This window comes from Cynocephalus volans, chromosome 2, assembly GCF_027409185.1.
Source record: "Cynocephalus volans isolate mCynVol1 chromosome 2, mCynVol1.pri, whole genome shotgun sequence".
NCBI classification, from domain to species: Eukaryota; Metazoa; Chordata; class Mammalia; order Dermoptera; family Cynocephalidae; genus Cynocephalus; species Cynocephalus volans.
In genome coordinates this window covers 116,802,151-116,828,246 of record NC_084461.1, presented here as the reverse complement: position 1 = coordinate 116,828,246, position 26,096 = coordinate 116,802,151, and the positions used below count along the sequence as shown (strand labels likewise).

At 36.1% G+C, this 26,096-nt stretch overlaps 1 protein-coding gene and 1 pseudogene across 2 annotated transcripts in view; one reads left to right on the top strand and one right to left on the bottom strand.

The window, feature by feature from the left end:
* Positions 1–26,096, bottom strand: part of RAD50 (RAD50 double strand break repair protein) — a 68,967-nt gene that overhangs the window by 12,504 nt on the left and 30,367 nt on the right. For both annotated transcript variants that reach the window (XM_063086957.1, XM_063086958.1), the window contains exons 14-21: positions 21,625–21,814; positions 21,035–21,161; positions 20,401–20,594; positions 17,152–17,262; positions 16,672–16,764; positions 16,488–16,601; positions 11,072–11,199; positions 8,910–9,134 (exon numbers count right to left, since the gene is read on the bottom strand). In XM_063086957.1, the coding sequence (XP_062943027.1) occupies positions 8,910–9,134; positions 11,072–11,199; positions 16,488–16,601; positions 16,672–16,764; positions 17,152–17,262; positions 20,401–20,594; positions 21,035–21,161; positions 21,625–21,814 (1,182 nt within the window). The remainder of the gene's footprint in view (positions 1–8,909; positions 9,135–11,071; positions 11,200–16,487; positions 16,602–16,671; positions 16,765–17,151; positions 17,263–20,400; positions 20,595–21,034; positions 21,162–21,624; positions 21,815–26,096) is intronic.
* LOC134371234 (large ribosomal subunit protein eL19-like) lies at positions 6,035–6,618 on the top strand (annotated as a pseudogene).

Here is a 26,096-nt window from a genome sequence, read left to right as displayed (position 1 = left end):
GAGTGAACCCTAATGTAAACTACGGACTTTGGGTGATAATGGTATGTCAATGTAGGCTCATTGTAAGAAATGTACCACTCTGGTGCAGAATGTTGACAGTGGGGGGAGGCTGGGTGTCTATGAGGGCAAAGGGTATATGGGAACTCTGCACTTTCTGCTCAATTTTGCTGTGAACCTAAAAGTGTTCTAAAAAATAGTCTATTAAAAATTCTAAAAAGACTTATGCCAGTGTAGTGTGGGGAGCTGTTTCTATCCAGGACCCTTGTCTTTCTTCATACAGACATTTCCTTTAAATCCCAGGCTGATTGTACCATCCTTTAGCACCTCTCTGTACCATGGCTTCTGCCTCAAGAGTTAGATGATTTTTCTTTTGGTTCTAAGCTATCCACTGCCTCCCATACTTGGGACTTTAATGAAAAGCTTCTGTAAGCCTGAGTTACCTTCCTCCTAAGCATACATGGATCAGCCTGATGTCACAAATGAAGCATACAAGTATTAGGCCTCCCCCATGACAGTAGTTCAGGGTTCTTGTTGATGCTCTGAGGACCACTTTTCTACTCATCTCAAGACTTAACCACCAGCACAGAACTGAATGCCTAAAATGCAGACATTAGAGAGTAGGAAAAATATCACCTAAAGAGAAAAACCTGACATTCCAGGAGAAGACCTGTCCTGCTCTTGCTTCCTTCCCTACTTAATCCATCTCTAGGACTTAAGATACAGAGGAAGATTAGCTACCATTGTGCAAAATTTGAACTGACACTCAAAATGAGAAGAGCACATAAAAAGGCAAATCTTGAACTGGATTTCCCCATAGTCTCAAGCTATTTCATTCAATAAAACATTGATTGGAAGGGCCAAATACACACATGCTTTTTTTCCTAGTATAAAATATTAGTTCAAAAGTATGATAAAAGCTATCAAGTTAATGAAAATTTAACAAGTTGGAAAAAAGAAGAAAAGATTATACTTACAGAAGACATTTTCCAACAACATATTATTCTTATCCTTGTATTTTAAATTTAAAGTTGTACCAAACTTTGAGATATACAGGTGCTGAAAAATTGGCTGTGACCACAGTTATTACACTGGATGCTCTTCTCTACTGCCCTCGTACTTATCACTGTGGGAGCTTCTTGCCTCCCCACGTTTGGGTCAGCGGAAGCCCTCTTGCATAAGGGAAATGGTATCATAAGTATCATGTTCCACTGAGCATCATGTTCCAATATAATAGTGACTTTTATTACTTAGCAAAACTCAAAATCCCCAATTTGCCAAACTTAAGTTGTAATTTAAAAGAAAATGACCTATTTTTCTAGATAAAACCCTCAACACTATCAAATTTCCTAAAATCTTTAAAAATATTAAGCTAATTTCTTTAGCTATTCTCCCAAACATGAACTTTTAAAATTAAGGAAATGTTGCAACTGCTATCAAAGGATAAACATTTGGTTTTAAAAACCCGCAGTAGGTATGAAATGCCACTGGCTATCCTTTGGTTTTGTAATCTACCCTCTTGATACTACAGGACCTACAGATGTGAAACTGTACTGCATCCATGGTCATGAAGAGGATGGTGGCTATGAGGTGACTGCTGAATAAAGCTCTCATGTGAAGCTCTCCCACAAATGCAGGAACCCAGGCTCTGAACAGCCTCACAAGAAGGTGGCTGCCTTGGATGCAAAACTGTGCAAGTTACATATTTCCACTGAGTGTCAGAAGAAGTATGACCTAATATGCCACGTTCCAAGTCTGGGAAAATATGAGGGTAGAACATTTTGGGCACTGGGGAGAACTCTATTATCTTGAGTGATATATTCCAGAATCATTTAATTTAAATTGATGTATTCTATTAGTATGGGATAATACATTCTAAATGATGGATGTTTTCCCCCTTCTCATCTAGTGTGTCTCTGACCATTGCCAACGCTTAAAGTTAGTGATGTTTTTAGATGATTACTAATAACAGATGGTAATCAGCTTTTCTTGAAAATGCACTGCTAATTTCCTGTGTTGCCTTAAATAGACAGTTGATTGCAACAATTACACTGACTGCATGCTTTATTTTAAGAGGTGAAACAATGAGGGAAATTTTGAACCTTATTTTCTTCTGGGTGAGAAGGCAAATTCAGGGCTCACAGTATAAACCTTGAGAAAGCTATATTGTTCCCAAGCATAAGGCCACGAAGACCCAATTTTGGAGAAATGTGCTGCACTTCTTTTCTTCTCGTTTAGAAGAATCCATCTGATTACCAGGTAACAGAACTTAGTTAACAGCCTGCCTTTTGTTCCTTGAGCAAGCCTAAATTGCTGGAAAGCACCCCTGTACCTCCTCACCCCCTGCCCACCCCAGGCTGGCTCCACCAAGCTGCCTCACAGGTCCTCCCCATGCTCTGTAATTGATGGTGCCTCTGTAATTGAGAAAACTCTGCTGAAATGCCCTTCCTTCCCTATTCAAGGCCCAGGTCAAATACAGACTGGAGCACCTACCAAACTCTCCCTTTTCAGACTGTTAACAGTTTGGAGGAGGGACAGGGTGTGAGATTCCTGTCTCCCCACAGCCAGACAAGAGTGGGACAGAGCAGGAATCGCTGAATGATATGTGCCTTACTGTGGGAATTCCTCTTGTTCCTGCTGACACTGGCTCTGAGGGTATGCAGGAATAGCAAGAAAGCTCCTAGGTGTAGTTTTCTATTCAGTTAACACATATGAAACCCCAGGTCTGCAGGCCAATGTACTGTAACTAAGAGGAACAGCTGACCTTGCAGCAGAAAACTTGGAAATAAAATTTAAAACAAAACCAACCTACCTTGATCCCTCAGTCCCCTGTAGCTACTACTCCATTTTTTTTGCTCCTCTTCACAGCAGAACATTGAATTATCTATGCTGTCTCCATTTCTTACCACCCATTTTCTCCTCACCCAACTTTAACCAGACTTCAGATCCAATTGTGCCACTGATTGCTAATTAACAACCTCCATTTTGTCACTTCTAAGTCCTCATCTTATTTGGAAGATATTTATTTTTAGCTGGGTAATCTTGAGCAGGCTGCTTAATCTCTCTGATAAACACTTGCCCTTTACAGGGTTGACTCACGAATTAAATCAGACTATGTCTAACACACATAGTAAGTATTCAATTAATATTAGTGTCTCCTCTGCACAGCCCCCAACCTCAGGAAATTTAATGTCTGAGAATGTTTAAATAGGAACAACAGAAACCTACATTTTCTTAATACAGTCAGTTCCTTAGTGCTATTAAAGAATAGAGAGTCTAAGAACTTACATTAAAGAATGGAACATGACAAAGAATGCTCAAATAAATCGCCTGTGAGTTTTCTTTATAACTCACTCTATATTGAATGCAATCGGGATTTTTAGAAAAATGTTCTATTTTACACATGTGGAAACTAAAGGTCGGGGTGTTTACATAATTTGTTAAATATCAACAGTCAGGATTCAACAGTCAAGCAATTTTCGGACACAATACTTTTAACCATGTATTATAGATTTTTGAGGCCTTAAAAAGGTAAAATTTATCACCTTTTACACAAAGTCCAATGTCCTGCTTTAATACCCAGTTTTATTATTTTTTTTATCACAACCAATTTAGCTTATTCCATATAGTAGTTTTTTATTGATAAAAATCTGTCTCGATTTGCGTCTATTCAAATAAATTTATAATGTTGTTGCCAGCAAGAACTAGGTTCCTATTCCTTAGTGCTTAACAAATGTTTGATGATAAGTCTATTGGATAAATAGCATCTGTTTCTAAATATCTAAAAAAAGTAAAAAGCCTCCTAAAGGTATAAATGAAGTAGCTGGGAAAGCTAAAGAAATAAATGCAAACAACAACAACAACAAAAAACCCCAAAACCCACAAAAAATAGACAAATGTGTACATCTGTAGTCTACTGGGCAAGAATTTTTTAATAAGTCTTGCTTACATTCATTTCAAAACCTTAAACTCCCAGACTAACAAACCCCTTTAAATTATTGGATCTAATATCTAGGGGAGATGTCAACATTCAAAGAGGTTAAAAACCAAAAGTTTCTATTTGGTGCAGGCATATAATTTCATGAGCCTTTCTGGACCCAGGGGGCATTGTAATGGTAACCTATCCACTCACAATGAAAGCAGATAAAAGATGTGTCCATGGAATGACCTTCAAAGAGTTGTTTTAGAAGTCAAACTTACTCTAACAAAAATCTTAGTATATATTTTGAAAAATAACAAATATATTAAAATAATTGGCTCATTCCCAATGTTTCACAGTAAATGGATCTGACTTGTCTTAAATGATTATGTACTTCCTAAAACCTGTACATGCCAAAGTCATGGCTAGCAATTATTGGGTCACCTTTGCTATCATCATTAACTAACAGAGTCCTCATACTAAAACAAGAGTCCTCCTGAGCCCTGTGTTCTGAATGCCACTTCTGAGACTGGTCTGTTGGCTATACTCTATCTGAACAAAAGAAAAGAAGAGACTTTCTCTGTGTAGTTCTCTTAGTGCTGACAAAGATATATTCCATTCCGCAAACAACAACAAACAAAATCCAAGGTAACTGATAATTCTCTTGCCACAAATGCCCAGAACTGCTAGATAGATTTATAACAAAAATTCTTTTAAATTCATAGTTGAACTAACAAGAAAGAATGGGAGATCCCTAGATGACAGAAACGAAGTTAGAAATGAAACAAAAATAGTCAGTGTGTAATCGGACACAGAAACTGAATTTGGAGTTCCTATTTTCATAACCTAGGGACTGGGACTTATCATGTAGGACAGAAGATGAAGGGATAGGACCCAAGTGAGGCAGAGAATTAGAAGTAACTCACAGAATAAAAGCTGTCACTCTTAAAGAACATATCATCAATCCTCAATAAAAGAGTGGAAGATTAATATGTTGAAAGTTCAAAGTCCTGGGCAAACCCTTACATGGGTTCAGGTTCAATGTTACACTACCAGTGTAGTTCAGGAACCTACCAATTGAGAAATTAACAAAAAAACTAGACCCAGGCCAGTGTTATCTCTGGAGCTCCTAGCAGAAACAAAACCAAAATTGCTATGTGGAGGGACATCCAAAACAAAAGATCATAAGGAACTCTCACAGAAACACAGAGCACTACTAAAGATAAACTCAAAATGTTACAGAAAACATGCCAAAAAAAACTTGACTAAAGGCTAGAATCAGCATACACAAACAACAGCAGAAAGACTCCCCAAAATGTGAAGTAAAAAAATAAAAATCTGAAAGAGAATATAAAACAGGTATATTTAAAATGAGTCAAGACACAGAAGAAGGAATCAAGACACTAAGGAAAAAAACATTATGAAAAAAGATTAGAAATTTCTGAAAAAGAACAAAATAGAACTTAAAGAAATGAAAAATGAAGTTCAAAAAGAAAAAAAAAAAAGACAACTCAATAGGCAGTATAAGTAACAGCTAAAGAATTTTTATAAATTGGAAGATATTTATGACGTAGTTACCCAGAGCCCAGTATATGCAAGAGGGTTGGTTAAACAATGTGGAAAGATTGCCAAGGTTTATGTCTTGTGAGAAATGAAGAAGGGAAGAACAATGGGAAATAAGAAAAGGTTAATATCTAAAGAAATAATGAGAATTTTCTAAAACTGATGAAAGACATTGATCCATAGATCAACAACCACAATTCTTGAGCAGAAGAACTAAAGCTAAACCTAGACACACTATAATAAAAATGCAGAACAGTAGAGACGAGGGGAAAATCCTAAAAAAAAACAGAGAAAAAAGGCAGATTATCTGTAAAGAAATAATTACAATGATTTCTGAACAGTAACCAATGGGCCAAGAAAAAACGGAATATTTTCAAAGTGCCAAGAGAACAAAACTGTCAATCTAGAACTCTATGCTCAGTTAAACTGCCAAATTGAGGGCAAAGACTTTTCGAAGTCTGATAGACAATTTACCACTAACAGTCTTTCACTGAAAAAACTATTAAAGGATATACTTCAGAAAGAAGGAAACTGGCCACTGAGGCCACAGCCATGATGAGTATGCTCAGGCTTCAAAAGAGGCTTGCCTCTAGTGTCCTTTGCTATGGCAAAAAGAAGGTCTGGATGGACTCCAATGAGACCAACAAAACTGCCAATGCCAACTCCCGTCAGCAGATCTAGAAGCTGATCAAAGATGAGCTGATCATCTGCAAGCCCATGACTGTCCATTCCCAGGCCTGATGCCGGAATAAAACCTTGGCCCACCAAAAGGCAGGCATATGGGACAGGTAAGCAAAAGGGTATGGCCAATGCACAAATGCCAGGAGGTAACCTGGATGAGGATGAGGAGGATTCGGTGGCACCTGCTCAGAAGATACTGTCAATCTAAGAAGATTGACGGCTACGTGTATCACAGCCTGTACCTGAAGGTGAAGGGGAATGTGTTCAAAAACAAGCAGACTATTGTGGAACACATCCACAATCTGAAGGCAGACAAGATGTGCAAGAAAATCCTGTCTGACCAGGCTGAGGACCACAGATCTAAAACCAAGAAAGCATGCAAGTGCAGTGAAGAGTGCCTCCAGGCCAAGAAGGAGATCATCAAGACTCTGTCCAAGGAAGAAGAGACCAAAAAATAAAGCTCCCCTCCCATTGTTTGTACATAGTGGCCTCAGTGACTTCATAGATCAACAATTCAAATAAAACAAGCCTCAATCCACTGGGGGAAAAAAAAAAAGAAGGAAACTAAACCCAAAGAAGGAACGAGTGGAATTTAAAAAGCCAGAATACACAAAGAAATTGGTAAACACGTGGGTTTATCCAAATAAGCATTGACTATGAAACCACAACAATAATTACTAATTTGGGATGATATAAAAACAAGGTGAAATTAAAATACTAGACAATACTAGATAATAAAAACACTGCAGATGGGAGAAGATAATTAGTGTTCAGGAAGAAGATAAATTCACATTAAAGCCATGGTTCTTAAACTTTCACATGCATCAGAATCACCTGGAATGCTTGTTAAAAACAGACTACTGGGCCTTACTCTCAAAATTTCTGATCCAACAGGCCTGGTATGGAGGCTGAGAATTTGCATTTCTAACAAGTTCCAAAGTGATGCTGATAATGTGCTTCTCTGGGACTACTTTGAAAATTAATGCATTTGATTTGAAGCCAAATAAGTATATTAAAAATTTAAAGCTAAGCATCCAAATAACTAAAGTAGAATATATCATTTACCATCCCAAAAAAGAGAAAAAAGGAACAAAGAAAAATAAATCAATCCCATAAAAGGCAGAAGAGGGAAAAAAAAGATGGCAGAAATAAATCCAACTTTACTAAATAATCACAATGAACATGAAAGGACTAAATTCACTAGTTAAAAGACAACGATTTTCAGACTGGATAAGAAAAAACAGCTGAATATATTATAAAGCTATAGTAATTAAGACAGTGTGGAGAATGGCACAAAGATAGACAAAGTGACCAATGAAATAGAATAAAGAACCCAGAACCAACCTATGCACATATGGAATTATGATGTACAACAGAAATGACACTGCAGATCACTGAGAAAAGGATAGACTATTCAATAAATAGGACAATAGGTTATTCATAAGGAAAAAAATGGAATTGGATTTATACTTCACAATGTACATAAAATTCAATTTAGATTAAATACTTAAATGTACTTAAATTTGAAAGGCAAAACTTTAAAACTTTCAGAAGAAAATATAGGAGTAGGGAAGGATTTCTTTAACAAGATACAGAAAAAGCTAACCAGGAAAGTGATAAATTCAACTAGCTTAAAATCAAATCAAGTGCCATCAAAAGATGGTAAGTAAAAAGATAAATATAAAGCTTGAAAAGATATCTGTGGTACATATAACTGAAAAAGAAAATGCAGAAGAGATAAAGAAAATCCATAAGACCAATAATACATGAAAAAAAAGGATAAAAGATACAAACATTTCATAGATGAAGAAATAATTTAATCATAAACACAAAAAGATGTTCAGCATCATTAGAAATCAGAGGACTGCAAATGAAGACCACAATGATTTATCCTTTTATAAGGACCACACTCTAACCAACTGAGCTAATCAACCAGCCCTGATTTATCATTTTAAACCCATTAGATCAGCAAAAATTAAGAAATTTATAAAACCAATGCATCAAAGAAAACCTTATATGCAGCTAGGTGTAAATTAGTAAAACAATTTTCAGAAAATGATTTAACATCATTTTGTAAAACTGAGCATATCCTGCAAGCCAATCCCACAAATATAGCCTTATGCCTTTGCTCCAGAAGACATGACAAGAATGTTTCTAGTAGCAAGGTTTGATTTATAAAGACCTGGAAAAAAACCAAATGTCCATCTATAGGAGAATGAATACATTGTGGTGTATTTCCATATTAGAATTCTGCACATTAATGAAAATGAACTATAGCTATAAGCAACATGTATTAAAAAAACAAAACAAAATAAAACAAAAAAGCAAAACCTAGAAGAGTACTCAGAATATAATAGCATTTTTTAAAAGTTCAATAAACAACATACATATGATAAAACTAAAAAAAAACAGACAAAGCAAAAATCTTTGTCACTGGTTACAGGGAGTGGGATGAAAGAAGGCTGAGATAAGGGGGGAGCATCTAAGTGGATGCTAGTTAGTGATAATGGCAGAGTTCTTGGACTGGTCGAGGTGGAGATGGTATCATGAGTACTCCTTAATATTAATATGATTTATGACTTAACCTCATAACTTAAGTGTGTGTGTGTGTATACATACATATATTTTTCCTTTCTACGATGTATATGAAATATGCTATTTAAAAAGAGAAAATGGGGGAAAAGATGACTAAAATATGCTAGTTGATTATTCACTGCAATGGGAACCAAATTCCCAGTGTAATACTTACTGGTCAAGGGTCTTATAATAAATGTCCAGATCCTTGTTCACAAGCTCTGTTGTTCTCATAACAATCATCATTTCTCTGTACTTTTCCTCAGCATCCCGAAATAAAGGTTCTCTAAGTTCTTTCTTAAAACGAATAATTTCTTCCTCATAACCTTTCTGTCGCCCTAATGCCAAACTGTGATTTCTTTTTACATTGTCTATGTTCTCTTCCAACTTCTGATGTTCACTGTAAAAGGGAAAAATGACAAATGAGGACCACTTTTTACCTTTCAATAATCTGAAGTGGAAAAGTAATACATCTCTTTAGACAGATAAGCGTCATTCTCCCTAGCAATCAGTATGTAACAGTTTCTTCTTTTTATTTAAGGTTTCAGTACTAAAGAAAATTCTGTTCCTTCAAAATCTCTGCAGCATCTAGATTTCTGAACAGCTATTTTGTGTGTGTGTGTGTTGAATAAAGAAGCCTCATAACATGAGAGCACTGAAAGTTCCTGACTTTTAGAAAATGACTGAAGTACTCTTGGTGATTAATATTACACATTCACAAACTTCCAACTGTGAACTGAGAATGCACAATTACCAACACTGAGAAGTTATTGGCTAATAGGCTTCATCATTTTGCTCACAACATATCAAAGACACAATACAATTTTATCTGAATTGAACTAAACATTAATATTTTGTAGTAATACTTACTAAAAATTTACTTTTATGAAAACAAAATTTCTCTTGCACAAGCATAAAAACCGTAACACTGAGAGAAGTAAAATACTCAAACTTTTCTCGTAATTTGGTAGATTATACTGACTTCAGTGTATGTTTTAAAAATCTTCATTAATTTAACAATCATTTATTAAGCACCCTCTTATATGCCAGGCATTGCTTTCAAGTTTATGGGCATCCTCACGGAACTGGCCTGGTTATATTTTTTATTGACATTTCTGTTGTGTCCTGGATGAAGAAAGGTTTAAAAAAAAATAGTTGTGCTTAGCAGTCTGAATGAATTTAAAAAGCCCTGTCACATACCATTTATGGAAGGAATTTTTAAAATATCTGGTTTTAGTTTTTAGTAGCAAAGAATAAATTACTGCATGTAAAAGTTTCTTCTAAAAGCTTTACTTTTCCAACCTGCCACAGACAGCACTAACATTACAGTGTTAAAGAGCTGAGGCTTGGGAACTAGGATATTAAGGTCACATTCCTGGCTTTCACCATAATTTCCTCTGTGATTGTTCTGGGTCTCAGTGTCCTAATGCAAAAACAATGAACAAGCTGAAGATGACAAGCTCTTCCAGTTACAAAGTCTGATTTCCTTGATATACGAAAGAGATTTTAAATAGCTAAACTAAAAGTCCTTAAACGATAACACAGGATTAACCATTTTGTAAGGTTTTATGAATTAAAACTTTATATTATATCCTTTAGAAAGACCTAAGGCCTTTCTTTCATTCAGATTTCTGTTTAAATTCAAGAAGACAAATGAAAAATCTACAAGGGTTAAAAGGATGAGATACCTGGATTTAACCAGCTGAGGTCATTCAAAATGTAAGTATTTGGCTAGTACAACCTTTTATACCAGTCTAGTGCCTTAGTATCAACCTAGTTCTTAAAGAATTCCTACGGCAACTCTAAGGCAGGAACAAAATTTTTTCTGCTGTACAGGGAAGGTAGCAACTACAATAAGTACCAATAAAACCAGATAAAGGAAGAATCAGACCAATCTTTCCAAAAAAAAAAAAAAAAAAAAAATGCTCTGATGAGCACATAATTACAACTGGAACAATCTAGAATGGGTCTCTATTGACAAATTGCTCTGGCAATAACTCCACCGGCATATATCCTTTACACTCAGTACCACTATTCTGTGCACAGGCTAGCAGAAGTCTGGAGACTTGGCATGTTTAATACTGAGTAACCACTGCCCATCTCCACGCCACAGTGTGACTTCTTTTTTCTGGTGGCTGGCTGGTACAGGGATGTGACTATAAATTTTATATCACTTCTTATGAAATATATTTGTGTAAAAATCCTGTCCACCTCCCTGTAAGTCTCAAGGGATACTAGGCTGAGGCTTAAATTCTTTTTAAAAACAGGTATTTAATATTCTTCACATCCAATAACAACGACCTTTACTTAAGCTAAAGACTATATTTTAAAACATACATTTTCATTTGTAAAACCTGCATTTGACCCATTTCCTTCAAATGCTGTTTTCTTTCTTCTTCAACTTCTTTTAGTTCCTCATTTCTTTTTCTTAAAGTAAGGTTATCCTGTAGCCACCTTTCTTGTATCTAAATGTAAATATTAAATCAGTTAATGAAAATGAACAAGTTACTAACATGAGATCCACAACAGGCAATTGCCTACAGGTAGTGCTAATTCTACCTTACTTAGAATCATGTTAAATTCAACAGAGGAATAATAAGCCAGTGTGAAGTAATCTCCAGGCCTGCACTAATCTGGAAGGCCCATTCCCATCCACAATCACAAGTACAACACCTCCTGTAGTGTAGCTTTTACTGCCCTTTTGTGATCATGATTTAAAAAACAGGTCTCCTGGATTGGCCTCGTGGCTCACTTGGGACAGTGCGGGGCTGGTAGCACCGAGGCCGCGGGTTCAGATCCTATATACGGATGGCTGGTGCACTCACTGGCTAAGCGTAGTACAGACCACACCTTGCCGAGGGTTGCGATCCCCCTACCAGTCAAAAAAAAAAAAAAAAAACCAAAAAACAGGTCTCCTGTTTGATGGGGAATCCCACAATAAATGACTGAGCATATATTTTTGTATACTTATTTACTTACAAAGTACTAAAATATTTAATAAAAATGTTATTAAATATTATATTCATTATAAAAACATATACACACACAAAAATAAATAAAACATACACAAAACAGGAATTTAAGATGATAAAATAAAAAATATAACTAGACATTTTAATATATTTAATACCTACAATACCAGTGAATCATCTTGCATAGGAACCCTATGATGGAGCCTACTGATCTAAAAGATCACAAGAGATCAATACTACTATCAAAGTCTCCCCCCACTTTTTCTTCCTAGGTTTATTTGTCTCCTACATGTGCCAAGACAATGTTAGATACTATAAGTAAATGTCAGATACAACAGCTACCATCAGGCTGACAAATAATCATACAAGGCAGTAAGAAGTGCCACAAAAGTAGTATGTATCTATGAACTTGCTATTTTCCTGGCCACTGAATTGAAATTTTTAAAAATCTGCTGTTCTTGCTGAGAATCTTTGTCCTTAAAAAGAGACCTAATCATTCAGCAGCAGTAGCAGCAACAAAATTATTTCAGTGGTTTTCAATGGCAATTATAGTGAACTCTGTTGTCCAGAGACAAACATTAGGAAACAATTTATAAATGGACTCTTTGGAATTAAAAAAAAAAAAAAACTTCCCTACAGAAACAATGATAGTTTGGCCTATAAAAGCCTGTGTGTAGAAAACTTATCCCAAGTTTGGAGTCAGTACTTCTCAAAGATGGAGCTGGGGCCCTCCTGCAACAGCCCTTGCAGCTGAGGTAAATTCAGTGATGTGGGAAGTGGGAGGAAGGGGAAGATCTTTGGCAATATCTTGTTGCCAACAGTAAAGACCAGGGAGAAAAGACCTGAGAGGTGGGATTGAGAAGGGAAGCCAAGAATTTTTCTCACATGCTTAATATCCATATCTAGCCCTGCCCATCTAGGAATCACTATTCTTAGTCTTTTTTTGTTTTGTTTTGTTTTTAAACCATCAGAAAGTAAGGCTACCTTCTTTTTTCCTGTAGATAATAAGAATGATTACATGTAAGTATATACACATACAAAGACATTATTATAAGCAGTTAAAGGTGAATAAAATATGGCTATAAATGTCCTTGGTTGCTAAGGCAACCTAATGTATCACTGTAGTTACTGTGACTCTCCAAGGTTCTTCCATTGGGAATTATGCTTGTACTTCTTCCTTCTTAGGAACAAGGGAATGTGTCATTGCTTGCTTTTATCTGATATTATGCAATGCTTGAATTTGCTTTCATGACCACATGAAAGGACTCTTTAGAGTGCTATCAAATTTTTAGGTAAAACTGATTTTTGGCACAAAATATTGTTCCTGATTGCTTGCCTGCATGTTCCCCAGAAAGCTAAGCATTTCTTTCTTTTAGGTCAGCTTCTATTATTCTTTCTTTAGTTTTAAAAGATAGTATACAGTACAATAGTTAACAGCATAGGTTATGAAGTAAGGTACATCTAAGCTCAAACCTCAGTGCTCTAACTTTTAAACTGGAAAATTTGGGGAAAATTAGTTTAAATTCTCTGAGCCTCAGTTTGCTTATAAAGTGGTGATAATACTACCTCTATCATAAAGAAGTATTGTGAAGATTAAGTGAATTAGTGTATGTAATCAGTACAGTACCTAGCACAATAATTGCTAGTAAAATACCCTTTGGGTCAAATTTGTCCTTTAGTACTTTAAGCAGTGAGAATCCCAATTATAGTCTACAAATTATAAAGTATCAGAGAAAGGGAGGAAAAAAAAAACCAGATTTGTTTTTCCACTGTACTAGAAATTTGACAATGTAGAGTCAATTTCTACCTCTGTTACTACACTTGTGACCTTGGGTAAGTCAGGTCACCTCCAGTTCTCTTCATCTAGAAAATGATGAAAGCCGATTATTAAATTTCCAAATTATTTTATTCTGTGGGCTAAATTTAGTAGGGTTCAAATAAGCATGGAAACAAGCAACTGTCAGGCTCCCCAGCTTTTAAATATTAAGTCCAATCACCCAGCTCAGATGACAGTTAATGCATGCAGCTGATCACCTAAAGAAAACATAAACCTAGCTGCATTCTAGGTATCTGTGATGGTGCAGCATGGTGTACAGATCACTCAAAGTCTGGGTGGGAATAACACTATTTACAGAGGATTGCCTGAAAGCTATGCAGTCCATACAGTGCTCACTGAATGATAGTTAGAGATATATCAGAACCCTTAGGGAACTTTAACATACACCCCTCTGCCCAAACCCCAGAGATTCTGATTTATTGGTCTGGAATAGAGACATAGACATGTATATGTTTAATAATCTAAGTGATTTTTTAAAAATTGAAATGTAATTCAAATACCATAAAATCCACCATTTATTTATTTTTTTTAAATTTATTTTATTTTATTTTATTTTTTTGTGACCGGCCGCACCAAGCGCACCGACCATCCCTATATAGGATCCGAACCCGCGGCGGGAGCGCTGCAGCGCTCCCAGTGCCGCACTCTCCCCAGTGCGCCACGGGTCGGCCCAAAATCCACCATTTTAAAGTGTAAAATTCGGTGGTTTTATTTTATTTACAAGGTCGTACAACCATCACCACTATCCATTTCCAGAGCATTTGATCACTCCAAGAGGAAATTCCATAGTCACTAGCAGTCACTCTCTATTCCTTCCTCAGCCCTTCCCCCTGCCCCGGGAACATTAATTTGTTTGCTGTCTCTGGATTTGCCTATTCTGTACATTCCATATTAATGGAATCATATAATATGAGGTCTTCTGTGACTAGCTTTTTTGGTGAGCATAACGTTTTCAAGGTTCATCCATGTCATAGCATGTATCAATACTTTATTCCTTTTTATGGCTAAAGAATATTACATGGTACGAATATATCACATTTTGTTTATCTGTTTATCAGCTGATGGCCATTTGAGTTGTTTCCATGTTTCAACTTACAAATAATGCTGCTGTGAATATTCTAGTCCAAGTTTTTGTGTGAACATATGTTTTCAATTTTCTTGGTCCTATACTGAGGAGTGGAAAAACCTAGATAATTTTGACAGGTGCCACTAGCTAAGAACCTTTGCTGTGTAAACACTCTAACACTTATTTCAGGCTTTAATCACATCACTCTCTATAGAACTTCACCAAGGAATAATGATGCTGAGAGCCTCTAAAAAAAAGCACCATGAAGTTTGTTGAAGACACAGTTCTTGTTAATCTACACAGTGTGCTCCTTTCTGCGAATGGAGATGTTTCTCTGGTCTTAGCACATGGAACTGATTTCCTTTTAGCTTTGACACAAGGTAAATCTTTAATTGTGACTTCCTCTCTTCATCTGACTACTAAAATCTTTAGCAAGCATGTAAGATTCATGGCATACTTTTTATACACTTACTTCTGTCTTGGTCTCATCAACTTTTTGTCCTTATTTTTACACTGCCTTATTTTCCCATTAACTTTAAATGTATTTGGCATTGCTCTATTGCATATAATTTAGTAAATAATTTTTGGAACAAGGTAGGTTACAAAGTAAACCAATACCTTCAAAACCAGTAAGTTTAGACCACCAACTTGAAAAGGGTCATAGATTGGTAAATCTTGACAATTTTTGTATATGTATATAGAGAGCGGTTACTGATTTACGGGTTATGATTTTATATAGGCAACCTACATATAAGCTAGTGATAAGTATTTTGTTACATGTGTATCATAAATTCATAGTTATTCAGCATTTATTAGGTCAGGCAGTGAGTCAATTTACCTTTGACTGATATTTCATATATGAGTATTTAAAATTCCTGGTACTATAGTCAGAGACCCAGCAGATCTGGCTAATCTTCAAAGAGATTTTAATCACCACTTATAATCCAGTGATTAAAGCTTTTAAGTAACAAATTTTGTTTACAACAGCAGGAACAGAAAAATGGTATAGTTTTAAAAGGTGTTAACTATCATGCTTTACACAGGGCATGCTGAAGATAGTTTCTCAATGTGATTTTAATTATGTTGTGGAAATTAATTTCCTTAATAGAGAAAATAAATGATATTAGAATCAACTTCAAAATGACTTAATATAGGGCCGAGCCCGTGGCGCACTTGGTAGAGTGCTGCGCTGGGAGCGCGGCTGCGCTGGGAGCGCGGCGACGCTCCCGCCGCGGGTTCGGATCCTATATAGGACTGACCGGTGCACTCACTGGCTGAGTGCCGGTCACGGGAAAAAAAAAAAAAAAAAAAAAAGAAAAAAGACTTAATATATATTTTCCTTTCAGATAACTTTTAAGAATATATCATTAGACCGTAATCCCTCTTTTATGAATTTATCCTACATAAAGATATGTTAGAATAAGTAAGAAAACATACAGATACATGTAGAAGGATATTCACTGCCATATAGTTTTGCAATGAGAGGGAAAAAAAAATCAACCTAAGTTATGATACATACACAAAATGTAATATTTTATAATCAATAAAAAAAATGTGCTATATCTCTAAGTTGATTTGTAAGATCAAGTTACATTAAGTGAAAAAGGGTACAGAAAATATGAATTGTGTGATCCCATCTGTAAAAGTATTCGTATCAATCAATCAATCTGCTAATATATGAATTAAAAACTTCTTTAAGAACAAACAACAAACTGTGACAGTAATGACACCTAGGAGTGAGACTAGGAATTAGGAGAAGGGGAAGGACACTTAATTTATGTTTAAACTTTTACCACCTGGGCCTTTTATTGAAAATAAAACTAAATATACAAAAGAATGTTATAGGTATAAGTGATACTATAAGCAAAAAAGACTTACCTTTTGTGTATCAATATCTTGTCTCATAATTCCCATTTCTTCATTTATCTTTTCTTTGTGTTTCTCACATTCACTTAGTTGAGCTATTACTCTATTAAGTTCAGTTTCTTTTTGCTACAAAATAGAAAATTCTTTAAGCATATAAAAAAAATAACAAAACAAACAGTTTTAAGTTTTAATTTACCTTCTTATAGTCATCTTTCCCATCTTGAATATAATTTTCAATGTCTTTCACATAACCGTGAATATTCTTAACCTTCTCTTTGATATCATTTAGCTGTGGAAAAATATTTATTAAATTTACATTGGTTAGGAACAGGGCACTTAATAAGAGAGCACAGTAAAACACTGGCTTGGAATTAGAAACCTTAGGTTCTAGTTTCCACCACTACCAGATTTTGTGATTTCAGACGAGTCCCTTTATCACCTATGGGAATGGATCAGTCTCAATTCTTACCTTCTATTTTAGATTAAGAAGCAAACTAATTTAAGTTTAATCTTTACTTTAACAAGAATTTTTAATGTCAAAATTATATCATAAATCTGAAAATACTGTTTATCTTATCATGCTATTTAATTTTATGTGAAATAATAGTGTCCACCATTGTGCTATGAATAAGTTTAATATAAATATTTGATAGTAAATATATAAATGAAATCTTACTTTATCTTGTGCTATTTTGTTGCTTGTAATTTTTTTGTTGATTAATTCTTCTTTTTCCTGCTGGAACTTTTTCAGTGTTGTTTCCAAAGGGCTTACCTGCTCTTTAGCATCCTAAAAATATAAAAACATAAAGTCATATAATATTCCATTATCTTATTTTAGGTGTCAGACTTTATAGTCCTAATAAAGGCACTTTCTGTACACCAGGCTTTAAAAAGTAAACTCATTTGCTCCTTTCAACAATGCTATGAGGAACGTGTCACATTATTTTCATCTCCATATTTCAGATGAGGAACTGGCACAGAAAATGACTTGTCCAGGGTCACAACACTCAGTAAATGAAGCAGCCAGGGTTCTAACCCAGTCCAGCTCCAGAGTTCACTCTCTTAATCATTACACTATACTGCCTCAACAACTGATCTGATTCTTCATACAGGCCATGTGCTCCCAGTTATATTAGCGCGTGGCTTCATGCATGAGTTTTCATGAGTTTATAGGGATCCATGTCAGCTCTGTGTGATCAAAGAACAGGAAGATTCATTCTGTCTAAACTTCTTTGGTAAATGGGAATATGATGGTAAAAACACTTTTGACCTTAAGCTTAATCTGCTAAAGCTAAGCAGATATTTTACAATAATAAGTGTTTTGGTATATTGTTGTTGGTATATCCACACCTATTCTGGAAGGAAAAGGGTTTTCAAGTAATAAATTATTTTACCAATCAGAAGTCCCCATTATCTAGCCTTGTAACATCTCTATAACAGTTATATAATAACTTGTTCAAAACAACGATCCTCAAGCACTTTAAGATCCTGAAATATCTATTAAATCAATAAAGACAGATACAATTACTTAGTATTACTTCAATATAGGTGTATTTTATCATACTGGGAAGTGGTATGGTATGGTGGAAAATGAAATGTCTTCATGGCAAAAGACCTATCTGAAAACCAACTTTGCCTCCTATTATTTGCATAAACTTGGGCAACCCATGTGACATTTGTAAATCTCAATTTCTTTTTCTATGAAAAGGAGATTAAGTCACCTGTCGCAACATGGTTGCCAAGACACTGAATGGTTTAATGTCAAAGGGCTTTATAAACAGTAAAAAATTATACAAATGAAAGGTATTTCATATCATACTCTAAGCCTCTGATAATTTGTAATCCCAAGTTATTTAAGAAGTAAACATTTAGTTTTGGACTTCCAATCAAGATAGTAGAATAGGCGGTACCCTCTCCCACAATCAACCAATTTACAACTATTAAAAAGCAATGACTGCCAAACTGTGGCCACTAGAGCTCAAGGGAAAAGGAAGAGAAACCTGTGGAGTTCATGAAGGCAGAAGAAGCCCCAATGAGAGAAAGAAAGGACCACTCCGACTATTTCAAATCCCCACCACTTCAAGGCTGGCCTTGGTGAGCACACAGAGCAAGAGCTGGCAAAAGCTGCAGCTGTGCCCTTTGTATGAAGTTGCTTAGAGGCTGCAGGGAATAAGACGGCCTTGGTGGTCCCCAGGCCAGCAAGACCACCAACAGGTTCCCACGGACCCACATAGGAGTGAAGGACTACAGACAATAGAAAAAAGGAGACACTCAGAGGCTGGTGAGTCATCGCAAGGGACCTGTGCATGGCCCATCCCATGGGAAGTGTGTGGAGTGTGGGGGATAGAGGAGACGGGCCCACCAGGGGAACACTGGGGCACAGCAAGGACAGCTGATCTGCCCTCCAGTCAACACAGGGCCACTCAGTGGGGACTGGTCAGGAATACAGAACTGCATGGGGTGCAATTTGCTGAAAAGATTCAGGCCCAGATCAGAGTTTCCACACGACCCAGGTGTAGTAGATCTCACAAGACCTGGAAGCATTTATATGGTCAAGAATTAAAACCTGAGCTGCACAAAAAGCCTTCCCCAGAGAATCAGCAGCAAAGCAATGATTTAGCTCAACTACAGGGCTCAACTGCTGGTTCCACAGGAAGTTCATCCACTTTAGAAGTAACCAAAGGACAACAATTTAGTTACAGTACAGTGTTTAAGTGGTGGGAATAGCAAATAAACCAACACAGAACTAAAAGAAAAAAAACCTACAGATCAGAGACAAAGTTCTGATATTAACCAATAAAGGTCTAACACCATCAAAGAACACCTATAAAACCTAGAAGGACTGGAAGCCCCCCTGGCTCCCAAGCTGGGGTGGGGGGAGGGCTAAGTGCCTCAGCCACACCCCCTTGATGTCCATATCCAGCCCAGTAACAACCACCAAGCTGCTGCTGGAAGTGCCCCATCCTCCTGAGCCGGGGTGAGGGGTGCCAAGGGCCTCAGCCATGCTTCCTCAATGTCCGCGTCCAGCCCAGCAACAACCACCAAGCCACCACTGGAAGCACCCTGGGCTCCCAGAGTGGGGAGGGTGGCACTGAGGGCCTCGGCTACACCCCACTGAAGTCCGCATCTAGCCCAGCCACGACCAAGCCACCACCGGAAGCCCCCTGGGCTCCCCTGCTGGAATGAGGGGAGTGCCACAGGCCTCGACCACGCTCCTCCTCCCTCATTCTTTCTCCTTCCACCCTATCCCCCTTCCCTTTTCCCCTCTCCCCCTCCCCACCAACAGCTCTACAACATCTTAGAATGTAAAAAATAATAAATTAATTAAAAAAGAAATAAACATTTATAGTAATTAATAATAGATTCAGTAATATATTTAGTGCTTACTAAGTAAGTGCGCATAGTTATGAAAACCTAGATAAGATTATTATTTCTAAAACTGTTCATAAATTTAATTGGTTGGGTCATAAATTTGATTAATCTAGAGAAGGGATGGCAAATGCATTCCAGTCCATGCAGCAACTCAGTGCCTGCTCACTGTATTGGTAAGGATTCTGACACCACATCTGGAATCAAATGGATAGAGTGCTATGACTGAGGGTATATGCCATGGAGACAGCATGTGTAGATAAGACAAACCTCTCATACAAGCAGGAATGTTATATGGAGTTATTCAACCACCACCTGACCACCTCCAGTTACATGAAGTTCACTATTTAACCCAGGCAGCCAATTCTTCCCTATCACGGACAAATTCCTTTTTCCAGAAATTTTTACTTATTAGTACAAGTTCTAATTAACCACACAAAGAATTATTATTTTCATTTAATCTTCACAATAACCATAGTTCTGGCCACTACTCCAATAAACAGTATCTCATATATTTGAACAAATTTAAAAAACAAACATGTATAAATGTTCTTACCTTTATCTCTCTATACAAAGATTGAACGTCAGTGGATAATTCCACAGTCTGCTCCTCCAGTTGCTGACGACGTTGCAAATTAGTGGATATCTGAAGTTTCTCTGATTTAAGTTCATTTGTTGTACTTTTTAGGTTCTGAATCTGTTCCTGCTGGTCCTGTATAAGCTTACGATTCAATTCGATCTTACTGGAAACTGCACAAAAACATATTGACACAGTGATTAACACAAGGGTACAGAAAATATTATTAGTGTCATCCTTCTAGTTTTTATAGATCTATGGAATCACCAAAAGCTGAGTTTCTATGGAGCCAGCCCACTGCAATAAGTGTAACAAGAACCCCGCCAGCTCCCAAATCTGCTTGCTGTCCCCTCCTGGCCACGCACAGGTAAAGATCACAGAGCAGGAAAGATTGGAAAATAGTACAACTCTTGATACTCTCCTACTGTTCAAAGTCTGTTGTGCAAATCAAGGAAACAAAGAGAAGTGATGCTTCTGAAAAGAGAGTGAATATATTGTGGGTGGGAAGGAAGAAAGTTCCTTGTCCATGTAACGAGCATAATATTTACCATAAAAAGAATGTGCCAGAAATGTCAAAGTCTTTATGGGTACATGAGGAAATAGATGATATTACCTGTATCTAATTTGTGTTGTTTTTCTTGTTTTTCCTGGTTTACTTGCTGAATAGTTCGATCTAAGTCTATTCCTTGAAGCTTAGCTGCTTGTTGTGCAATTTTTCTTTCAACATCTTTAAGTTCCATCTTAAGAATAGAACAAAGTTATTTCCTTTAAGGAATTTACTGCATTATCATTACTCAAAATTGACATCATGTATATGATGCCGTGAAAAGGATATAAGTAAAAATTAACAGCTATAATCAATTATTTTTTAAAATCTGAACTTATAAACTGTTTCCAGATATAATTCTAGCAAAGTAGGATAAAAGTGAAATTAATTTTTAGCAATTCAAATGATGTAAACAAAGGAAGGTGACTAAAAATGAAAAAACAAAACTGTCATTATTTTTATAATCTGAATAAAAAAGTTTAAACCCAGGAATGTAAACTGAGCAGTTGCTCCCTCAGGCTACCTGAAATTCAAGATGAGGAATTCTAAACCCAGTCTGTACCTGAATGTTAGCTACTGTTTTTAACACTCTCACACTTCACGTTCAAGCCATCATGGACCACGTTTTATTCTGCCTTAAACTACAATAAACTTACCTGAAATCGCTCCATAATTGTAACATCTGTCAGACATACTTTAGCACCTTCTTCTTCAGGCATTATTGTACCCAAGAGTGTTTCCTGTTCTTCTATGTCATTCTTTAGGCGCTGTATGTCTCTATTGACATTCTGTAGTTTGTTTCTTAATTCTGGTATTTCCTTCTCCTTCAAATCAATTATGCTTTGCCTTAACGAAAAACAGACAATTAAAAATAATCTATATGATGTTTTCTCACAATTAGACTGAGATCATGTATTTCTGGCAAGAATATCATAAAAATGACTTATATCCTTTTCATGGCATCATATACATGATGTCAATTCAATATGTCTTATCACTGGTGATATCAATCTTATTCACTTTGTTAAGGTGGTGTCAGCCAGGTTTCTCCATTGTAAAATTACTATTTTTCTCTTTGTAATTAAAAAATATCTTAGGAGAGACACATTGAGTATGTAAATATCCTGTATCTCCTCAAACTCCTGCTCACTGATTTTAGTATCCACTGGTAGATTTTGTTTGCAATAATCATTACTAGTTTGCTGAACTAAGAAGATATTCTATAAATTAACTGATCACGCTCATCAAAAGTGTCAAGGTCATGAAAGACCAAAAAAGACTATGAACTGTTATACACTGCAGGAGCTTAAGGAGAAATAACAACTAGATGCAATGTGGAATCCTGGATAGGATCCTGAAACAGAAAAAGAAAATTATTGGAAAAACTGCTGAAATTTGAACATGGTTTGTAATTTAGTTAGAAGCATTATACCAATGTTAATTTCCTGGTTTTGATGACTGTATTATGGTTACGTAAATTGTTAACATCAGGAGAAACTGGGTGAAGGGTAGATGTGAATGTTTTGTACTATTTTTGCAATTTTTCTATAAGTCTAGAATTATTTCAAAATAAAAAATTTTAAAAATTACAGAGAGAAAGGAAGAAAGCTACTCAGCCAAATGTTGCATGGGTTTAAGATACAAAAACTGTCAACCCTCTATGGCAGGTACTGGCTCCATACCTATTTTTGCTGATACCTCTGAAGCAATAAAACTTGTATTTAATCTTTGAAAAAAAAAAAATCAAGTTTATTTCAAAAAATCCCAAATTCTTATTAAAAGTTAAATTAGTACAGTAAGTTATTTAACAAATTAGTCTGTAACGGGAATCTTACAATAAACTAAAGGAAAAACCAGAAACTCAAGGATTAGTTCTTGAATATTGCTATTACTTAATAATTTTTAAAAAGTGCCCAATATGACCAAAAAATGTTGATGTGTGGCAACAGAACTATAATTTTTAATACCACAGAAATATGAAGTATTCTTATTTCATATATGAATAAATATAAGGGTACGCAGATTAATTCCATGTTTATATTACTTCCCAAATATTGTGGTCATAGACTAGTAGTTGGTCTTAAATTATGTACCCAGTACCTAAAAAGTGACACAGTTATAACAGCCTAATGACAAGTCAAGTGTTCACTTAACTGGGGACATCTTTGCAGAGATCTATAGGCATACACACAATTTTAACCCTATTTTTACATTTTCATATACGTACAAAAAAACTCTTCATCAATGCAGTCCAAGTTTTGGTGCCTTCTTTTTTGATGACTATTTAAGCTGCTAAAATAAGTGTTCTAAGAAAAAGTAAAGAAACTTCCCTATAGAATGGGCTACTAAGATCTATTGGGGTCTCTAGGTCTGTTTTTTCATTTTTATGACATTTTATTTTTTATTTTCATGAGTTTATTTTTCTCATAGTAAGTTTTTAAAATTAATATTATTTTCAATCGACAAATCATAATTGTACACATACAGGGGGTACAATGTGATGTTATGTAAACAATGTAGAATGATTAAATCAAGCTAATTAACATGTCCATCATCTTGCTTACTTATCATTTTTTATGGTAAGACATTTGAAATTTACTTTTTGGAGCTTCCCCCCCCCCCCCCCCCCCCCCCCCCCCCGCTCCAGAAACTCAGTTCACCTATTTTTAGGCTGCATTCCTTTTCCAAGGGGATTGTACAAGGGGTCTTCAAAAAGTTCATGGAAAATGTGTGCTACAAAAAAACTATCCATGGATTGCAAAATTTTTTTTGCACCAAAATAAACTCGTACTAACTTGTTATAACATGCCTGAACAGGATCTAGTTTGATCCACTAAGAAGAATAAAACATTAGTTTGAAAAGAACCTCTATCAGAGCAACATGAAGCCTGCTAAAATTGAAGCAAGAACAAACAATATGGTGCAGCTTGGGTAGAAGAATGATGAAATCATTAATCCTTTATGAAAAGTTTATGGGTACAATGCCCCAAAGAAATCAGCAGTTTACAAATGGATAACTCATTTTAAGAAGGGATGAGATGATGTTGAAGCTGAAGCTCACAGCAGCAGACCATCCACATCAATTCACAAGGGAAAAAAGTAATCTTGTTCGTACACTAATTGAAAAGGACTGGTGATTAACAGCAGAAACAACAGCCAATATCACAGACATCTCAGCTGGTTCAGTTACACAACTCTGACTGAAAAATCACAGTTGAGGAAACTTTCCATTCGATGGGTGCCAAAACTGTTGTGTCCAGATCAGCTGCAGACAACCGCACAGCTTTCAATGGAAATTCAAACAAGTGGGATCAAGATCTTGAAGCATTTCTTTGAAGAATTGCAACAGGAGATGAAACATGGCTTTACCAGTACAATCCTGAAAAAAGCCCACAATCAAAGTAATGGCTTCCAAGAAGTGGAAGTGGTCCAGTCATAGCCAAAGCAGACCAGTCAAGAGCAAAGGTCATGGCAGCAGTTTTTTGAGATGCTCAAGGCATTTCGCTTGTTGACTTGCTGGAGAGCCAAAAATTACAACATCTGCTTATTATGAGAGTGTTTTAAGAAAGTTAGCCAAAGCTTTAGCAAGAAAATACCCAGAAAACTTCAACAGAGAGTCCTTCTCCACCACGACAACGTTCCTGCTCATTCCCTCATCAAACAAGGGCAATTTTGCAACAGTTTCGATGGGAAATCATTAGGCATCCACCATTTGGTCCTGATTGGGCTCCTTCTGACTTCTTTTTGTTTCATAATCTTAAAAAATCTTTAGAGGGCACACATATTTCTTTAGTTAATAATGCAAAAAAGACTGTATTGACATGATTAAATTCCCAGGAACTCTGAGTTCTTTAGGGATGGACTAAATGGCTGGTATCATCACTTACAAGTGTCCTGAACTTGATGGAGCTTATGTTTCAAAAATAAAGTTTAAATTTTTATTTTTATCTTTTAATTCCATTTTTCCATAAACTTTTTGATGTCCCATTATATGTAAAAGGGCCCACACAGATATGATACTGAAAAAAAACCTTCAGAAAAAGGAAAAAGTACTAATCAAGTTTTTATTTAAATGAAGTGCTACAATAAATGAACCTGAGTCAGTACTAGACAAAATGATAAACAGGTATATTTTCAGTTAAGATTTCATTCACAATGGTGGTCTCATATTAAGTGTTGGTGAGTTTGGGGCTTTAAATGAAAGTATTGTTTCACCAAAAAGGACAAGCAAGATCTGACTCCCTACTACCTCTCTTAGCTCATCTTCTACTTTATTCCTTTGGCCTTCAGGTCATGACTTAGAGATTTTGTACCGCCTGGAATTCCTGCTCTGGACAACTTCATGGCTAGCTCCCTCACTTCTCTCAGGTCTCCATTCAAATGCCACCTCCGTTGGCAACTCCCCTCCCACCACCTTTTAGCTACGCCATATTCCTTTATCCTGATCTACTTTTCTCTATGCACTGATCATCATCTGGCATACAATATATTTACTTATTTGTTTATTATGTCTTCTCCCGGCTAGAATAGAAACTCCACAAGGGCAGGGACTTTAGTCTATTCCGTTTACTGCTATATTACCAATGCCCCAGCAGAGTGCCTATTAAGTAAATACTGGTTGAATGAATAGATAGTTCTCATAACAGTGCTGACAGGTGAAAAGACAAATGGTACAATGATAAATACAACTTTTCTTGTTACTTTATCCCTCTTCACCAACAATAATTCTCCACATAAGTGACTATCATAAATAGACCTTTATAATGTCTCTGAAAGTGACTGCAGGGGATATATGACAGTAGTGTCCTGTTCTACAAACAGCTGGAAGGAAGCTTAATGATCATCTAAGTCAATCCTTCACTTTTCATAGGAGAAACTAAGGCCCACATGGGTTAAGTAACAGCTCTAAGGTCAGCCAGCAGAGCTAGAATTAGAAATCAGTCTGACTACACTCCTAGGCCGTTGCTTTTCCACATTAAAAAAAAAAGTCCTCTTAATTCATTATTGACTTTTTATTTGTAGATTTATTTAAACTTAAAAAAAATATGATGTATTTTATAATGTTATTTCCCACTATGGGAAAGAGGACTTCTTCTCTCATTTGTCCTAAACTTATCCTTCTCTGGTT